The sequence below is a fragment of the Dicentrarchus labrax genome, unplaced genomic scaffold (assembly GCF_905237075.1).
Source record: "Dicentrarchus labrax unplaced genomic scaffold, dlabrax2021, whole genome shotgun sequence".
Classification (NCBI taxonomy): domain Eukaryota; kingdom Metazoa; phylum Chordata; class Actinopteri; family Moronidae; genus Dicentrarchus; species Dicentrarchus labrax.
In genome coordinates, this window is record NW_026136718.1 from 8,865,183 (window position 1) to 8,886,497 (window position 21,315).

The 21,315-nt window shown below is 38.6% G+C and overlaps 1 protein-coding gene across 1 annotated transcript in view; it reads right to left on the minus strand.

Annotated features, from left to right (window-relative positions):
* pde4ba (phosphodiesterase 4B, cAMP-specific a) overlaps positions 1-21,315 on the minus strand; it is a 174,906-nt gene that overhangs the window by 140,174 nt on the left and 13,417 nt on the right. The window contains exon 2 of the mRNA XM_051375876.1: positions 13,528-13,614. Coding sequence (XP_051231836.1) covers positions 13,528-13,569 — 42 coding nt within the window. The 5' untranslated portion in view covers positions 13,570-13,614. The remainder of the gene's footprint in view (positions 1-13,527; positions 13,615-21,315) is intronic.

Here is a 21,315-nt window from a genome sequence, read left to right on the forward strand (position 1 = left end):
TTAGCGTGTGCTGTCTGTAGCAAACTGATTGCAGGGCATAAATAACCATGTTTATTCCTCAGCTGCGCAGTCTAATTTACATGTACAAGTCTGAAGGGCATGATGAATCTTGACTGTCTCTGTTGTCTCATCAGCTGTTTACAGTTCTGAAAACCTGCGCAGTATTTATTGAGCATCTCAGAGACACTTGTAGGAATCATTCTCTGTTTGACAAATACTAAAAATACCACCTCTATACACTCTCAAAAAAAGAAAGAGTAGTTCTCTTTAGCTTTTATCCACAATAACTCTTTTTATAGTTAATCCATTTTCCCTTTTTTCCATGGTTACTCAACAATCAGTTAACCAATCAGTTCCTCCTTTCATAAGGACCACCCAAACCACCCACAACCTTCCCGTCAACCTGTCCTTGTTATTTATTTTGGGAAGCTCAAGTTTGAAGCAGGTGGGGTTAGGAGCTAAAATAGCTGCAGCTAAAAAGACACCTGGCAGCAGCTCATCATGTGCTCAGCAACAAACAGATGAACACAATTCACCTTCACCTGTAACATGTAGCAGATGTTAGCCAGTGCCATGGTAACACCAAATCATACTGCATCATAAACCAAAAAAATCTGTGTCACCTTATTGGCCTCTCCTGGTTGAAGTGATAGAAACCATTTTAAAAAGCAGAGATAGGTCGCTTCTTTTTAGAGCCTTTAGTCAACGGACAAAAAATTAAGCAGCAACTATTTTAATGATAGATTAGAAAAGTTAATGTCTAATATTGCCCAGTTCCAGCTAATTTTTGTGAGGATACACTTCTTTTCTTGGTGTGGTGTAACAACAAACTGAATATCTTTGGATTTTGGACTGTTGGTCTGACAAAACAAGACATAGAAGATGGCACATCTTTCAGAAACTTTGACTATTTTCTGATGTTTTAAACAAAAAAAAACAATTAATCAAGAAAATAATGAATCCATAGTATATTTGATCCATCCATCCTTTAGCTATACCTGCTCATCCTCGAGGATCATGGGAGGGCTTGAAACAATCCCAGATGACATTTGGGCGAGAAGCGGGCCAATCACAGGGCTGACAGAGACAGATAATCCAATACACTTACATTCACACCTGCAGGCAATTTAGAGTCTCCAATTAACCTAACCGGCACATCTTTGGCCAGTGGGAGGAACCCGGAGCACAGAAAGGCCCCAGCAGGTTCAAACCCAGAACTTTCTTGTTGTGAGGTGACAGGACTAACCACTGTACCACTATTGAAGTACCATGGTACTACTTAAACCTCCTCTCCTTGCTGATAGTTTAATTAGATTCATACAGTAAATAACTCATGTCCAACTCTGAGGTATGAGTGTTTTTACTCTGGTCCCATGCTGTTCAAGTCTAGTCAGAGCTGGCAGTAGTGCAGAGACAAAAAATCAACAACCAAATAATTTGAACAGATTCTTTTTCTTTTTTTTTTGAGCTTGATACCTATTGGGTCTCCTGTAGTAAGTCTTCCTTCCAGTAAACACAGCCTCCCACTCTTAGTCCCACAACAGCTCTCTTTGGCCATTTGCCTTCTTCCGCCTACTCGTGTCTTCAGTGCATCACCATACTAACTACATAATGCCAGCAATCGTGATGGAAGCATTACGACCTCAATTCATTCTTACTTTATGCAGTATGAGTTACTGTGCAGCTAGCTTTTAGTAGTGTGGGCGGTGGCTTATTTTTTTCCTTGGAGCTTCCCAGAAGCCGGCAAATTCTGGCTGTTCAATCAGTTACGGCCAACAAACTGAATATGTTGGTGGTACCAGATATAGCAGATGCATTTGAGAAACTTGTTGTGCTGAAAAACTCCCATACTCAATGTTTGCCTCCAGCCATTTATTGCAGATCACGATTTATGCAATGTTAATGGATATGTTTTCCAGTCGTGCTGAAGAAAGACTCCACTATCATATTTCACAGTAGGACAACTATCATGTGTTTTTGTATTTAATGGTTGTTTTTCGGCTGTTCAGCAATTCAGTCAGGTACCAGAAACCATTATCTTCATTGATCGCCCCATCAGTTTCATTTCTTGTATCAGATTCTTGTACTTGTATAAGCTCTGTAGATTAGTGCTGTGTAGTACTGTACTATTGTTACTATTGCTGTGTTTTCTTCTGCCTATGTGTTATATGTATGACACTGGAATTGGGTATCTTCCATGTGGACAATGTTTTTGTTGTTTACTGTGTATGTTTTCATTAAGTATGTTGAGCTTTGTACCCGCACTGCTAACCAAATTTCCTCTAGGATAATACAGTCATCGTCATCACTGATAATCAAACAATCAATCAATCAATCAAGTCAATCAATCAATCAATCAAACAATCAATCAATCATGGTAGCCTGCAAATACTGTGCATTCTATTTGTGTTTTTGGTTTTTATTCAGTGGCCTGTTTTGCATATTGCTGTAGATAGCCTAATACTGAAATCATCTGCATATTTTTTTCCTTATTGCATCATACAAAATGGTCAATGTTTGTGGATTTTTATTTTAAAACATTATATATTCATTACAAATATACAAGTGGAAAGACTTTAAATTCAATGCAGTACCTGCACAAACTATTAGCATGTCCTGCCCTCTAGTGGCCTAAACCTTTGACAAAATTGAATTACAGACTAAACTAAAACTAAAACTCAAAAGGTCGATTTATTTACAGTAACTGCATATCATATACAGATTTTCCCAGCACTGCTTTGTAGTTTAAACCTTTACCTTTTTGTTATCAAACTCTACACATGATCCCTAGGAATGATTCTGATATGCTGATAAACAGTGGACTTGTCATCCCTTGGTTTAAAGAAGCATTTAAAGAAGCATCTACATTTCAAAGTCAATATTAAATGTAATACTGGAATTAAAACAATCTACCATTCTGACTCTTTCTTGTCTTGAAAGAGAGGAAGCTCGTATTTTGAGAAAACACAGGTGTGAGAAATATCAGCTTGGCAGCTGCTGTTCCGACGGTTAAAAATACATGGCACCCATCAAAACGCAAAAGTATTATGTAATGAAAAACAAATAATTAAAAGAGTGATTTATGATATTAAAATAGGCTCGGCTGCAGTGTCCTCTGTAAGTATAAAAAAAGAACAAGAAACAGGAAGAACACAGAGAAAGTAAAGTGTTGCTTTCCAATGCTGTTAAGAGATATTTGCCAGGAGAAGTAAGGAGGAAGAGACAACAATACATTTATATGACAGCTTAGAGAGGAGATAGTGTGGTGGAAAGGCAAGGACAAAGTGAGATATGGGAGTGATAAGAACTGCACTGCAGAGCAGAGAGGATAAAGAAAGGATGTTGGTGACATTAGATAGGAGAAGGCCAGCAGAGAGAGAAAGAAAAAAAAAAACACATCAAATATACCAGAGCAGAGTGAAGGACACATGTATACAAACACTGATGGAGCTCAATACTGCCAATCATATCTCGGATCAGATAAAACCCTTACAGTAGCATTCATACCGAACAGAAATACAGACAGAAGATTGCACCATGCTGAATGCCTGCCAATGTGATGAACAGTTCAATTCATATCAAGGTTAGTGTCATGTAGTTTTTTTAATCAGATTCTTGGTTTATTGAAAATAAATAGTCATATGATAGCAGAAGTTGCTCTGGCTACATGTATGAACAGTATGAAGGCAATTGTAGAAGCCACCTCACTCGGAAGCTCTAGACCTCATGAATCATAACCCTTACAGAAAGAAAGTGTTAGGATACCACAATCACACTAAGGTTGAAGTCCAACTTTGAAAATGTGAGTCAGTTCCCTTCTTTTTTTTTCTTTCTTTCTTTCTTTTACAAAATTGTGAGGAAGCAGAACATTTCAGCCACTGAGAGAAGAAAGAGACGGAGCTATGTGTGAATTAAAAGTCCTCACCGATTCAGTTGCTCTGACTCATCAGACACAAAGCTATGACCAGGCTTTTAATCACTTTGTATTTTCAAAGGTAAAAAAGGTCCAGAAAGTCGTGGATACAGTCGGTAAATGCAGAGATGTGACTACAACTTGCAATACAAAGTTTGTGTGTGAATGTTATTAGTACCTACTACCTATTTTCAAACTGGTGATCTACTAAATTTGGTCACTGTTAAAAGTTAAGGAATATCTTAGCTAGTAAAGATGTTAACAATATGTAATTTGAATCCTAGGAAATCTGTAGTGCAGTTCAATCAACTCCATAAACAGGTAGACAAGTAAATGTAACATTATGAGCTGCAGCCACAGACAGTATATAATTAGTGGACAGAGCTTTCGGGTCTTTGAAGTGAAGCCAGTGTCTTAAACCTGCATTCTCTCTAATGGCCAACAGGGGGCAGCTCCATGGGCTGCAAAAAAACAAGTCAGATGGTATTGAGCCTAAAGGAAAAATGACTACTTATCACTTAATTTATTACCTTAGTAAACAGTTTCTTAATGAGTTTATGGGGTTAGGGTTAGTCTCTTCCATACAGCATGATGCTCCTTTTGTAAATGTCAAGATGTTCTCTTCTTCAGGAATCTGCAACCTGTTTTCCTTCCCATGGCGTCAAATACCAACGTGTTTTTCACAGCCCTCAGAATCTCCACACGGACTCACAAAGTCATCTATCTCTGATGTAACCATTCTGTGACAGGTGACAGAGTGTAGAGAACGTCCACGACAAAAAGTCGTTTAAAGTTTGCAACGTTCACATAGTTCTGTTGCAATCCTTCTGCTTCTGTATGAGACGCGACAGGGTGAGACAAAATGGCAATCTTTTTTTAGGAATCTGATAGTGAAACCATTTTGCGCAATAAAAACTGAGGTAGGACTGCTGCGAAGCCTTCACTTATTCCTCCCACGTATGCTACCTGCTATCCTTAAATGACCTTCAACTGCTGTGATGTGCATGAGTGTGTGTGAGGGGTGTGTTTCTGTGGGGCAGGAGCAGGATGGGTCAGGTGCAGAAGTCCATTAGCCCATTAGCAGTACTCCCCCCATGGCCTTTTTGTCTTCCCGGGACCACTAAGTACTGAGACTGTGACATACTCATTAGTCTCACACACATACACATCATACACGTGAGAAGAATGTCTGTTCACTTCCCTAAGCACTTCATGCACACACACCAAAACACACAGCAGCCAGGTCACAAGGCCTCAGCTGCAGGATGAGATTAATATAGAGACAATAATGTACCTTTGCCACCTTGTCAAAGCTAGATTTATACACAGACCTTACAACACACATCTGTCTCAGCCTTCTGAGATCGTCCTCACATAAAAAAACGACAGCATTGGTCATATGTTCAAACAGCGACATTAAGTGACCGTTTGTTGTCACGTCATTTATGATTGTTCTCTGCAGAAAAACAAACAGTGCAGGTTAAAGTCACCTATGTTTGCGAGAAGAAACAAAGCCGGAAGGAGCATGATGCCTTTATGCCTTTACATCAGAGCAAAAACATCTTCTTTGGTGATTTGTTTGTCGCTAACTTACATTCAACAAGCCAACATTCGCCAATATATCAGTCTGGCAGGGTTATCCGTCTAGTTCTAGTTGTGTAGATGTTGACTCCTTGTTCCATTCGCTTAAGAAGGCAGTGGGATACAGTCAAAAGACCTGGGAAAACTAGTAAGCTAACCTTGAGTTCTAAATATTTTATCACACATTATTCTGATGGTTTTACTGTTTCTATAGTAACCCAGAACGGACAAACCAAATACTGGCTGTAAATAGGGCATTTTGCGTTTTTCAAGAGTTTGGAGGACACCCTAGTTTCTCCACAGCCCGTTACCATTCCAGGTTGTCGAATACAGACATGAGCGGCGTTCAGTTAGTTGCAATATGCAACTTTACCGCTAGATGCCACTAAATCCTATAAGCTACACAAGTCAGTCCATCTGTCTAGGTTGAATTATGTATTCATTTATTTATTCATCTTAACTCTAACCATAACTTGGGATTAGGGAAAGTTAACATAGTACACATACACATAGGAGAAACTTATGTTCTCACTGAGCAATCTTCTGAGCTGAAATAGACTGAAAACCATCTACTTTTCAGATAACTGCTTTCTTATTTAACAGCTATTTGTATTATTTTTCTCTGTTAGCATAATGGGCATCTCAGGGTATCATGAGATGCATTACTCCCATTTCTCACATGCCCCCACCAACACCCAAATCCCTCTGCACTCTCGCCATTTCGACACTAAGGCAAGAAAACAACAGGGAGGAAATGAAGAGATGAGCTGAGAGAAAACAACACCTGCTTCCCATCAGTTACAGAGGGGGAGGTATGGAGAGTGGGAGAGGGAAGACGGAAAGGGTTGTTGGTAAGGGACAGGAGCAGGTCTGACAGTGAGGGAAGTACGTGAGAGGATAACACAGCGTGAAAGGAGAGAACAGCTGGGGCAGGGCAATGAGAGGGAGGACCTGCAGAGAATGGTGAGTACAGCAGAGAGAAAGTGAGGAGGGGGGGGGGGTGTAGCTGGAGAAGAGAAGAGAGTGAAAGAAAGATGAGTGCGAGCAGGAGAAAGAGAGAGGGAGGGGAGAACTGGGAGAGCAACTGAAAGAGACTGATTAGTATTGTATGAAATAAGACGTATTCATCTACAGCGGAGCATAGCTTCCAGCAGCATGTACATGGAAACATGCATCATATACAGTACATACAGTGCATTTTCTATACACACATGAATACAAACGCCCACCTGTGCATGCACAACGGGACACATGCATATATGAGCATACTTTCAGCCAAAGGGTTGTTGGAATAGATGAATAAAACAAACATGATGGTTGATATGTATTTATGCTCTCAGTGAGTGTTTGTATGCTGATGTATTTAAGATGGATGCATTGAAAGAAACTGTTAATCAAATTTTCAAACGATATAATAAAACTTTGGATTAGAGAAACGTTTCTCAGTGTAATTCATGCAACAACAGAGATAGGGTTGTTGCCTTTAAATAAAAGGCCATTTCAGGACTAATAACGCCGTTTGGTACGATTTATAGGCTGGTAAAAGTAATGAAATATTCCCCTGAGGTTGACAGAGGAACAGGATATTAATAAAACTGTTTGGTGAATTATTATCTCTCCTTTCTTTCTTTTATCATCATCTTTTCTTTATCGCTGTGAAATAGCCCGATCCCCGCGTCTCAGACAAGAGATAAAATAAATTGCCTAATTTCCCTCTAGAAACGTGTGACGTGTAATAAATTTAGCTTGTCAGAGGGATGAGCACAAAAATATGTTCAGTGTAATTTGCTGAAGGCTATTTTCAACAGATTTCAGCTTCATTTATTTAGCATGCATTCACGGACAGTTTATTGGAGAGACAGGGAAGACAAATGTAACTAAGGGTGAGAACCAGATTGAGATCCAGACTGAATCCATGCTGTTCCTCTCTTCATGTTTTTAGGTTCTAAGAATCATTCCCCCTCAAAAGAAAATGTAATTAAGTTAAATAACTCATTTATTTAGAGCAATTATTTCAAAAATGTACTGATTACAGCTTCTTAAATTTAAATATTTGTCTCCTTTACCGTTCATTTTAGACCATCAGGTGGGTTGGGTTCAGACACAAAACAAGCAATTTAAAAGGTCCAGTGTGTAACATTTACGTGGATCTACTGGCAGAAATTGAATATAATAGTCAAGATCGTGTTTTTGTTTTGGAAATTTTGACATTTTCTGACATTTTATAGAACAAAAGATTAACTGATTAATGACTAATTCATCAAGAAAATTATCTGTGATTCAAAGATAATGAAACCCTGCAGGTCTGAAATCTACTTAAAAACACTAACAAATATTTAACAAATGATAAATTAAGTAAACATAAATGCAAAATTATTCATAGTATGGGATGGTAAAGGGATGGGTATTTTACATTAGAATTGGTTCCAACTTTATGAGTCTACTGCAATTCTGTCTACTGTGCAGGGTACACTTGCATAAACGTTTTAAAACTCTTTAGTCATCAAGCTCAACAACTGATTGAGTGATGTGGATAAAACAGGATTTCATTAAGTATGTATTACTTATATTTGAGTAAATTCACTTCGTCCACCTTACTCGGAACTTTAAACTGTACAAAAATTGGACATTATGTGATGCTTTCTTATAGGAGAAGTGTCCCTCTCACTTTCATCACCATGGTTTGCATTTTTAAAAATGTTTAACACACAACATTACAGAGGGAAGAGCATCCTTACCACCTATTGTGTTAAAAAAATAACACAAACTTTGGTGTTATAGGAAATAACATACCCTATTTTTTCAAGTGCAAGGAACCCAAAGTACTGCCTAAATGACAGGAGGACATTCAGAGAATGACAAGGCGTGAACTCAAAACAATGCCAGGCGATAGACTGACAGGCAAAGTGCAAGAGGTCACAGTTCCTGTAATCCCAAAGTGCCGCGGGAGAAAGAAGTTATTGTTGCTGTGGTAACCAGCATCACTCCTCCTGACCAGACACAAAAGGGAGATAGAGAGGATGGTGGAAGATTACAGTGTTTGTCAAAACCGAAATAGAAACAGCGGAGGGAGGTGAGATAGAAGTCATTAAAGAGAGGGAAGAGTGACAGAGAACAGGACGGAGTAGAGAGGATGGGAAGAAAGGAAAGAGAAATTATTGAACTTTTTGCTTTCGTTGGCTAAGACTCGACCCTCCGCTTCCATGCTCTCTAATTGGAGAATGAACAGCTGTTCAGTTTGACCCGTGCTCTCTCTGTAAATACAAGCTCAACTGCCAGAGTGGGAGAAAGAGTGAGAGAATGGTAGAGAAGAGATGGGAGCTCAAAGAAGTGAGAGAAAACTGACAGTGAGAGAGATTAAGAGTCCGAAGGGAGTCCACCAAACAAACAACATGTTTTTTTATTGCCTTTTCCAAATGGCTCTTGTGACACTGAGCCTGCTTCCAGTCTTTATACGAAGCTCATCACCTCCTGATTTCCGCTCTGTACTTATCACACAGATAAGAGAGTGGCATCGATCTTCTTATCTAACTCACTAAAGACAGTGAATAACTATATTTCCACCAATGCTGAAGCAATATATTTAGAAAACAATATGGCTTTTAATTCATTAATTTGTTTGTTTCAGGCTACGTCCATTTCATTCTGACAACAGGCATAATTTGCACAATCTAAAGAGCTCCCTGTCAGGTAAATGTAAACATAGGTTGTTGTTGGTCTATTAATAATATTTATAATATTTATCATAGCATTATATTTATATTAACAAGAACTGTAGCTACTAGTAGTAATTTCATATTTCGTATATATACCTATATAAGTATATAGTTATAGTTTGCTAAATGAATTAGTCAACGTAATGCAAAATAAACCCTCTAATAACAGTCATTAAATATTTTCATGCTTTTCAATGTTTGCTTTAGATAATATAGAACTTCACAGAATATATTACATTTTAAGGACCTGCACACATCGTGGTTTAGCAAAACCCTTTGAAATGTAAAAACATTTATTGAATTATTGACATGAATCGGGGGAAACACAGAGGTTAAATTAAAGCTATAACTTCAGATGGATATTTTACTGGGTGTAGAAGGACGTGATGAGAGCAGTGAGTGCGCAGACACACTTTTCCTGCAAACCCAAATAGATTTTAACTGAATGAGTGAAAGGTTTGTCGAATGCTCGGAGCACCTGTAATTGTGTATGCGTCTGAGGAGTCACATATCAGTGGTGGCATGCATTCAAGCACACTTGCATAGACAAGCACTGGAGCACATCCACATATATCCAGAGATGGAGAGCCAGAGCTGATCAGATCAGAGCTGTGATCTGCATGGGAATGAGGTCATTAGGTCTGTCGGACGCAGATACGTTTTTTAATCTGTCCATCTCTCAGCACACCACAGTCCAATAACACACACACAAACACCACAAGACAGGCAGACGTCAGACACACTCATATGCATGTACAGAGATCCAATCCTGCATACTGAATCCTAATCACCTGCACAGCCACCCTCACCTCACAAATAACCTACAACACACCAAACTAATCCAATCCGAACGCCAGCTTCTCATAATGGGACAAATCATTAACGCAAACACTCGCTGACATATCGGCACACACTTACAATCAAATCTAATCCCAGCTAAGCATCACCTGTTGAACCAAATCCCTTCTGTTAAAGCTGAAATCCAATAACAATGTCCTACCTCAGCGCACTTAACCTCACAGGAAACACTTAACGCTTTCACTGAAACATATACTGTAAATACACAGGCTTTATTGTACTTGGCTAAATGCATATACACACAAGCCCATAACAAAGGAAGTGTTCTTGGTTTGCTCATAAGCAAAACACTATATGTTAAGATCAAGTAAATCACAAGTCCTACAAGTTATTAACAAGATGCTGAACCACCTTAACCTTTAAAATAATATGACTTTGTGTGGTTTGTTCATCATGAATTCACTCTTAAAGTACAAGACAGTTCTATGTTTTGCATATTTTTAAAAGGAAATGTTTTGGGAAATATGCTTATTTTCTTTTTCTTTCTCAGAGTAGACTACAGCTGGCAGTCCATAACTTAACATAATAACATAAAGACTGTTTTTCCATCCGTCTTCTGTTCTGGTGGTTGCCTGGCAACCTCGCTGGGACAACAACACAACTGTTTACCAAGAAAGTGTTACAGCACATAACTCCTCCTTTAATAGTTTCTGCTATACATACATATATATAAAATAAACAAGATATGTGTTATTTAGTCAGCTTTAGAGGTGCTGGTAGGCAAAAGGTTTAACTTTGGAAGCAGAAAAGGTGATTCCACTTACTTTCATCTTCTTATCAAACTCTCAGAAAGAAAAAGAATAAGCATTGATCCCAAAATGTTCAACTATTCCTCTAAATTCACGTGTTAAATGTGTATTTTAATGACACATAATAGTTTTAATCTAAAGCGAGAGGGACTTCCATTAAATGTACAGATTAAAAGCCTCTAAATGCATGTGTCTTCAGTATGTTTTTAACACCTAACAGGTCGCTGAAGTACAGTTTTCCTTTTCTCCTGCCACTCAAGTACAAGTACAGCCTGAAAGCCAGAAGAGTGAATTGCCAATGCTTGCTGTGAAATGTCTCCCGTGTGAGTACAGAAAACTAAGGTGTGATATCAGGTGTGCCATTATAAACTTACTGAACCATCTGACAGGTCACATCGTACCACACCCCTGTCCTAAACTGCCTTCAGCTCCAAAATCTGCATCTGCCCTTGACAGGATATCATTATTATTATCATCACCATCATCATCATCATCATCATCATCATCATTCCTACACACACAGGGTCTCTCACACACATATGAACTCAATCACCTTCCTCCAAACCTCTTCCACACAGGGTGTTGCTGACAACTACATTGATGAGGTCGACTGGCTCAGGTGTGGTCAGCACCTCAGACATCCAAAGCTGTGGCAAGATGTGTTGATTTGAGGAGTGTACAAGTCCACTGAGATCTCTGGGATCTGCTCAGCCTGGCCTTCATTTTCTGTTTCCAATCCAGTGGTTTAAAAACATCACTGGATGTATTGTCACTGAAAGCTGCTGAGAGCTTAACAAGAGCACATCCTCAAGGAAAGAGCTAAAAGTCAAGGTTAGAGGGTAAAGAGAAGGTAATTAAGTCAGAGAAAGAACTTTTTTAAAATAAAGATAAAAAAGAATACAATGTGCATGGAGAGAGACTGAGAGAGACTGATTAATGCACACCCACAACTTCAGCTATGGACTATTTGAGCAATGGTACCAAACACCCACAGGCACTGTAAGGTGCACCTGCATGTTTCTGTCCATACAGTGTGAGCGTACCATATAAATGTATAGGTGCCATATTCATAAGCCGTGCCAACCTTGTCTCCTACAAATGAATGCAAATTGATTAGGAAAAAGCAATTTACATTCAGTTTCCATGCAGATGGAGTGCCATGGAGTTCAGTCAGGAAGATGGCTCCTAAAAGCACTCGACTTAGACACCGCAGCCTTGAGCCTTTGTGTAATCTTATACATCAAGTCACAATGTCCTTTTCAATTCCTTTTCAATATTTAACTGTGAGTACTTTACCTTTACCAAGTGATTTAGTAGCCTTAACATAACTATACTGAGATTGCAGTGACTCACATTTTGTCCTAAACTATATCAAGTGCTTTTAGTTGTGTAACCTTAAGCATAAATACCTGATAATGGTACTCCACACATTTATCAGTGCACTTCTAGAACATTGTTGTTGGACTCACAATGGACAGCTGATGCAGCAGAACAAGGGATATCATCTTTTTTTATTCAGCATATTCTTCTTCCTTGTCTAAACCTGGCACCTACATTACCCACAATGTAACTCGACCAAGAACAGTTCTTTCAGAGATTCAGGTGTGTTATGCTAGTAGTGGCTAATGTAGCCTCAAGCCTCCATATTTCTTTTTATTTTCTTCTTTAAACTCGTAGTCTTTGGCAATTTATCTGTTTTGTAAGAACATTGTTGTGATTAAAATTAGCATTGTTTTCACTAAAATATATTTAGCTATGCAAATTAGACACATGGACATAATATTTTAGTGAAACTGTGCATTAGCAGGAATCAGTGGGAGATAAAATTAAAATGGTTGTAAGTATAGAAGAATATAACAATATTTAATAATAAAGAGTGTTTGAACTGTGACTTTGTTAATATAAAAATTGTTTATATATTTGTACATTTGTCTCCTACCTGTGTGTTACAATCCTAAGGTGGCGTTATCGGTAATAGGTTTAATAAAATCTAGTAAAGCTCAGTCTAGCCTACAACTTATAGGGTGTTTTGTGCTGAGGTGCAAAAGGCTACACAGAACATGTGCAAACACCTGTATCTGTGGGGTTTAAATGTCACATCACATGTTTAAAAACTGAGTCTGAATGAAGGGAGAAAAGAGAAAGAAAGACCGGAGTCAGAAACAAGAGTAGAGCGGAGCACCTGATGGGAACTAGTGCTAACAAAAGAGAAAGTTTGTGCAAGAGAGACATGAAGGAGGAGGAGAGAGCCAGCCAAAGCATATAAAAGAGCTGTCAAAACACAGGGAGACTAACAAAGATAGGAAAGATTGAAAGCATTCAAGGAGAAAGTATACCATCCTGTATCATTTGTGCATGTTGGTACAGCTCATCTCTGCAATTTCCCCTGTCCTACCACACAGCCTACACTAGAAAAAACATGAAGCATCCTGCTTTTGTCACTCAAAAACTCTTGAATTACCTCTAATGTTTCATTATCCACACTGTTCCAAAATCTATCTGCTTCTCAGTTCATGTGTCTTTTTCTGTCTCTGTTGAATTAAAGAACATTTTATGATGGATTCGTGAGAATGTTTTAAGTAGCTCTGTACCCTGAATTCTAATTCTCATTTTCAACCGAGTACAATCAATCTCCAGTGATGACACATATCTCTGGTATATACAGCCTATTATATAACTAGTGAGACATCTTGGCAACGTGTTGACTTACATTGTTGGGAGACACCGTGAGAACACTCCTGCTCTTCCTCATGTTTCCTTGAGTATCTCCCTTGCTGTCCAACCACGGCAGCTTCACCTGGAAAACATAAATATACAAATAATATTTTAGGGGGGTTATGCATTCTGTCATTCTTTTAAAACAAGTGTTGAAAGTGAAGGCAATGGATTAGCTTGAGTAATTGGACATTGTTTCTGGACAGACATATCGCTGTTGGGTTTTTCAAATGGCACTTTGTCATTGCTTGATGAGGGGATACAACTTTTTTACCTTAATCTTTATTACAACCATAGTATTTCCCAATGCAAGGTCTACTTACTTTTGAGATATTTCTGCAACCTTGCCCAACATGATCAATACAAAGTAATTCAAAAACACATGTACATACAGATCCCTGTGCATTAATAGTGAATTCATGAAAGTGCCTTTTTCAGTCATTGAGAAAAAGTAGAGCAAAACAGTGGGAACAAAACAGCCTTCAATATTGCTCCATTGAGGGGCATTGGGTAAGTGATAAATCAAGGCCATAACTCTACTGTAAGGCATACTGAAATCCCCCATGATGCACCACTATGTGATGATGTGCAAGATATTTTTTAAGGCCCCATAAAAATAACAGACTGACAAAGAGGCTGGCTATCTGTCTGGACAATATGATCGCTCCCCTGTTGAAATCATTTTTCTTTTATGTCTCTTTCTTATGAGTCCACAGTGTCAACAAAAGATGGTTCATGTAGAAAAAAATACCAATACTTCACAGACCTGGTGCTATGGGCGAACATTAGGTTGCCAAGCCCATCCTGGATGACCTCTGTGCTGCATATTGTACATTGTCCCTCCCCTCCAGTTGCTACCTTATAATAATTAACATAATTTGTTAAGAAGTAGTAAATCCCAATATAGGCCAATAATCCAGAATATGAATGATTGGCCAGAACAAGCCAATTGGGACCTGCCGCCCGTACGTACGTAAAGCCGTGTGAGTGTGACGTTGGCAGCTATACAACAGCTAGTGAATCTAGCGGCAGACCTAGGAAAGAAGCAGAAATAGTAATGCAAATGTCATGGATATGGAAAATGGCTAAAAAAGACAGAACCTACAGAAAAAGATAACGACAAAGCAGTTGCAGCAAAAACAGTAATGTTCAAACTTCATCTCCAAGATGAACATGAATTCAAGCTCTAAACTACACCACTCATGCCCCGGAGGATTTGGGCACGGAGAACCCAGGCAAGTGATTTTAGCAAAGTTCCCTACTCTGCTGTTTTCAGGGTAAAACATTTTGTTTTTTTACAAGCTCATGGAATTCATCCCGGGATAGGCTTGGATATTCAATTTAAGCAGACGCTGCATTCTGCTACCCTTGCCAGAGGTTTCGGTCATCTCCATCAATGTCGGACACCACTTTTACTGTGGGTGTACACTGCATATGCACACAAATATAAGAGGATGAAAAACAACAGCTTAAAAGGGAACATGGGCAACTGATAAACACATTTCCGTCAGAAGCTGCTGACTGAAACAAAAGTTTAAAAGGTTGCGTGGAACTTCGTGATCATTAAATACTTTCAGGCATTTCTCTGTCTTTCATGTTTATCACTATTAAACCGAATCATTGTTTAGAACTGCTAAAGAAAGTGAAATATTAGGACATTAAAATTGTTAACAGCTGCCTGGCCGTCTGGTGGGTTGCACAAATTACACTGTCAAATGTCTGACAACTAATGTGACAACAGGAGAAGTGCTGTAGCTTTCTCTTGTTGCAATACAACAAAAGATGACAGACCCCATGTAGTGCATAATTAACCTAAAACAGACTTCAACTAATAAATATAGCTGAAAAACTACAGCTCTGGAAACTACAGAATAGAGTGAATGGAGATCGATAGAAAAGAAGACAAGAAAAGAGGAAACTTTGAATTAGGCCAGCTTTTTAATCAAACCTGACACTTAGTAATTACTTTGACGGGTCTTTCAGCTTGCTAATGTAGAACAGGCTCCCCATTGCCGATCGGCTTTCAATAATGGGTAAAGTAGACTCCTGTAGAGCTGAAACACTTACTTGATTAATCATTTAATCCACTAAAATTAATTAGCAAAGATTTTGATAATTGCTTGATTGTGAAAGTTCTTTCAAGCAAAAATGCCAGAAATATTCAGTGGTCAGCTTCTCAAATATGAATATTTGCTACTATTCTGTTACATTAAAGTAATATCTGTAGGCCTATTGGTTTTTGAATTGTGACATGTGAAGACATCGCCTTGGTCAGTGGGAAGTTTTGATGGGTATTTTTCCGTATTGTCTGACGTTGTAGACTGAACAACTAATGAAGAAAATAATCAGCAGATTACTTTAAAATGAAAAGACTCCTTTCTCTTATAATAGCAACTTGAATGGTCACATTCATACAAATAAATATATAAAGGATAGAGGCTGCTGAATATAGTAACTTGTGCATTGAAAATCTACTGAAAGCTACATATCATACATTTTGTGCTGACAAGTAGGTCACAGCACAGTTTGGAGTAAAAGAGACAGTATTTCTTTTAAGTTTTTGCAGATTTCAAAAAATCATTGCACATCACAGTGATTCCTGAGTAAACTCTACAATACAATTAATTCCCCCCCCCTCCGAAGTAGCACCAGCGGCTGTAGACAGAGCCGAGGAAACAGCCAGCAGAGGATGACAGCTTAAAAAATAAGAGAGTATGTCATGTGTGAATGTTAAAGAACTCCTACTCAACTGGGTCACGCAGATGAACAACAGTGTGGCCATTTATCTGCTAACGGCCACAAATTACAGTAATCTCTGCTTTTAACCCATTGTAAGAATATCATTCTAAACATGTTACATAATAAGATTACACAACCTTACTTAAAAAACACTGCTACTGTACCTTTTAAGAAAATACTGGGTACACAAGAAAAAAATGCACTGCCAACTGTTAAAGAAAAAAGAACACAGTGAACATATATAAATATATGTGTGTGTGTGTGTGTAAACCCAGAGGGGAATCTTAGACGAATCAACACTCGCGACAATGAACACTCATAACACATGTGAGCACATGAACCAAACCACCTAGCTCACAACACACACTAATTAGCACCCATAATGTATCCCTCGGCTCTTCATCTGATTTTCAAATAATCTTTTCAATCTCGCAAATCTTTATGAGCTTTCTCTCTCTCACCAAGGCGAATTATACTTTTTGTTTTTGTAATTTTTCCTCTCAATAACACATACTAATGAAAAAGCGAGCAAATGAAAGCTTAAGCAGCCTTAATGGTTCAGAACACTTTAATCCCCCCCTCCCCATGCTAATCATTCAGAAGAGGCAGACAAGATTGACTCCATAGCCATTGAGTCTCTCTCTAATGAGCCAATTCAGGCAGTCGTTTTAAAAGGCCCCAAGAACTCATATGTTCCTCCTGTGACCCAAGATGGTCTCATTTTACACAAGGAGAGGAGGGGGGTGGGCATCAGCAGTGGCAAAAACTACTAGAGCAAGAAAGCCTGATGGTAAAAGAAGATGAAAGAGACCGTTATTTGGCAGAAGGGGGAAGAGGGGTTCAGAGAATAATACAAAGAGGAAGCCAAGGAAGAGAGAATCAGCTATGAAGACTAGATGTGGTTTTTGGTTATCTTATCTTAGCCCAAAGAAACCGAGGGAAAGCAGCCAGCCTGGCTCTCTCCAAGTCTAACTACCTGCGTGTAAAACAGTGAATTGTCATTTTTACACACTGGTTTGTGTACAAGTTAAACAGAAATGTCTTAAACGTGCATTATATGTATTGGCCGCAGGGTGCAGCTCCATTGCCAGCAAAAAAAGTCCTACAGTATTAGTCTATAAGTCTTATGGAGAAATGATCCAACTTCACATTTAATTTAGTAGCTCAGTAAACAGTTTCCTAATGAGTTTATAGCCTCAGTTGCTAGTTTAAAGTATTCTTCCATACAGTATGATGTTCATTTTGTAAATGATGGTCCCATTTAAAGTAAAATAGACAATAAAGCAGTGTATGTTTTAGGGCGTGGCTACCTTGTGATTGACAAGTAATCATCAATGGGTCCATTCAGTGCAATGCACTAAACTCAGATCAAGCTGTCAAACTAGGAAGTGCTAATCAAATATGAATCAAGATTCTGTTACTGCGTTGCCTATTTGTCACTCAAAAAACATCATACAGGTTTCATATAAATTTCTGCAAAAAAGGAATAAGTGTCTGTTTTCCAAAATGTCTAACTGTTCCTTTAAGGTGTATGAAAACAGGGGAATGTTGCCATTTTGAGATGGCATATGTGTCCTGTTACATGATAAGAAATCAAAGGGTAAAGGACAGTTCATGCCCTTAAAACAGATGGACATATTTTAGCTTGAACAACCAGGACAACCTTGAAGCCAAGAGACATCACTATTACATAAAAACACCATCAGGTCACCTAAATGCAGTGAGAGAACATACAGTAATCCTCAAACAAACACGTGGACTTAAATTAAAAAATAAAGAGATTTCTTTCATAATATTTAGTTTGACAATTGTTGAGCTTGTTAAACTAAATTAAATAAATTAGGTAATTCATTAAAAATGCCTTGAATCTAATATTTCATAGAGAAAATTATCAGTGACACGGCTTCTCTCTAGGATGACGATCAGTTATCACCATTAGCAGATAATTAGTGGGTACAATAATTTTGTGTTTCAGAGCAGATCCGAAAATTCTTCTCAACAGCAGAGATGTAGAAAGCCGTTTATGAACAGATTAGCGCCGTAACCTCAGGGGATGAAGCACAATGGTACTAACGAGGAGTGTGATGGTGTGACTGTGTGTGTGTTTTGGGGTATCCTAATTAGCGTTACTTCTGCCTAATTAACAGCATTAAGGCAGACAGGTGTGAAGACAGAAGACAAGTGCGCACAAAGAAAATGCATGTTCTCTGCATGAACACAACACAAAAACAATCTCTTCAGCATGTGTTTGTCTGCAGTTTGTCTGCTCTCTGTAACATTGCCTTCCCTTTGGCTTGAAGTCAAACTGAGAATGCGACGGAGGTGGTAACATCGAGCACGACATCACAAACTTTTCAAAGTGACTTTCTACAGCAAAGACACTTTTTTTACTGTGAATTCGCTAGCTTAAGAAAACACATGCAAATAGGCAAAACAGAAGCATCTTCACCAGGCAGACAACAGAATGTGAGAAAAGAGAGAGAACACCAAATACACAAACGTTGCAAATTGCGCAGACGACAATAGAAACTGTTTTCAGGGGACACACAAAAGTGATGAGGACGCCGGGACTGCAGCTGGAGCAAAACCTCAATAACTTCATGGCCGTATTTGAAACCATCTACTAGTACATACTGATTCTGCCAAAATGTATTGTGTATGTATTATTCTGTTGTTATCTGTTCAATCTGTAGCATTTATGTTTACTCACTATTTTTTCTAAATGCATGTGTTGTCAATTTGGTGAAGATATTTTGAACTGTCACTTTCTATGCTTTTGTTTAATCGAGTGGTGACTGAATCTCCTGACCCTGTACGCAGCTCAGTATATAGTATACGAACAGCAGCTCCACATCATTCACTGTGTGGAAGAGCAGACTGTTTACTGGCAGGTGAACCTAATATAGCGGCTACTAAGTGCAATACTGTTTACTATTTACTGAGCAAACCAGAGAGTGGCTCTATTCCTTTCTACCTAAGTGGTGCTTGACTATAAGCCAAACATTGACTCTCCAAGTCAATGGACCATATACAGTAATACCCGAAAAAAAGATTTTCAGACGTATTTAATTTCAAATTTCGCACAGAGAGACAATTTCAGGCGGGCGTCATGGGAAAATGTGACAAGTTGCCCTGTCACATCTCATCTTGTACCTCTCACGCAAACACCGGGTTCACATGCAACAATGTCATTTGGAAGGGGGCTTCAACAGAGCATGTCATGTATCAGCCTAATAGAGCACAGATAACAAGCGCTCCGCCTGCCTGTCCCTTTGACTGACTGGTGCAGTGGGACACCTGACAGAGGAAGAGAAACAGGATCTCAGCAGCTGGCTGTTTGCCTCTTAGTCTGTTTTCTGGGCCACATTCCTGTTACCCGACTTCAAGTTAGACCCTGAACGTGTCTGCTTACCCCTAAACCCTAACCCTGTTTGGGTCAGTCCCTACCTTTTGCTCTTTGTTAGTTGAACTTGAAGAGTTAAAAACCTGAGTAAGGGACTGTATAGAGTGGTAATCCATGGGACAAATTGGTGTGTGACAACCAGTCTGGATGGTAGAAATTCTCAGTGGCACTTTTGAAAGTGAATTAACATTCCAGTGAAAATCCAAGATGGAAATGAAGGGGAATCAAATGCTACATGAACACAAAAGTAGTATCTATCCTGTCTGCATTCATTTCATCGATTCACTATGATCTGTCATGCTCTTGCATCATGCCAGGAAAGCAGGAGAAAGGCAACAACAGCAAAGCCAAATGTAATAAAATTTAAAATAGGGATTTCTGCCACATCCCAATCAGGGTCCTTTAAAAGTCCAATCCACTATTTATTTTCCATCCATGCATTATCTATACCTGCTCAACCTTTGGTGGGTCACTGGAGCTGATCCAAGCTGACATTGGGTTGAGAATATTTATTTTTATTATGTTTTTTGTAATTGTTTCCTTACATAATAGAGTTTCACAGTGCACAGTTGCTTTCTATCATTCAATGTCCCGACTAGCTCTGCAGTGTGATTTCTGATAACAGCTGAAAATATCCCGCAGCTCCATATCTTGAAATTTTTACCTAATCATGTTTTTGATGATATTTTGGTCTTTGTGTGAGTGTGGGTGCACGCCTGTGTGTGTGTGTGAGAGTGAAATGGAGACAGCAACTGAGAGAGACTGTACACACCCCGATAACGTGATGCCAATACAAAGCAGCTTAACCAAATTCTAAGAACTGTTTGACTCTTTTGAATTGCTGATCTTATATTAATGAATACTTTGATATTAATAAATACTCAGAACATCCTTAATACACAACTTAATCCTCTACAGATTCTGAATCCTGTCAAATCCTGTGGAGACATTCAGCAGTGCGAACTCCGCCTTTACACACAAACGTACACTTCATTAAACACAATCCTTAATACAAATTAAACATTTTTAGCACTAAAATCAAATACAGCATTGGACACATTTTAAAGATCATATTGAGGGCATTTTATTTTATTAAACAACCCTGACAGAGACAAGAGGGAGTGTGGAAGGCCAACAATGGGCATTCAGTCGACATTAGAGCCAGTAACTCCACAAACAACATCTTCAAGACTTGTTGGAAGAATTATTATTCAAAGTGTGTAAAAGACGAGTTACAGACGGGAACAGAATTGATGATGGCAATTAACTGAATGCAGAAAACCATTTTTATTTTCATTCCTCCAGAAATGAAAGAAAAACAATTAAACAGTTTTATGATTTTATCCACTACTGGTTCCAATGCGCTTCTGCAGTTTAAAACACACATAATGTCCAAGCAAAGGTTTTCTGTAACATACATAGATGTTTGGCAGGTCTCTTCTGTGGTGGAGGAGATAAATGTAACATATGTTATATCTTTTGTACTTTCTTTCTGATGTATAGTTTGAAGAGAGAATCGAGGCAGGTAGTCTGCTTTTTAACACTGCTAAAATGGTCATAAGGATAGCAGTGCCTGAGGGGAGCCTTTAAGGGCTTTTCAAAAATGACAAATGATGTGCTGACTAACTTTGATGCATACAG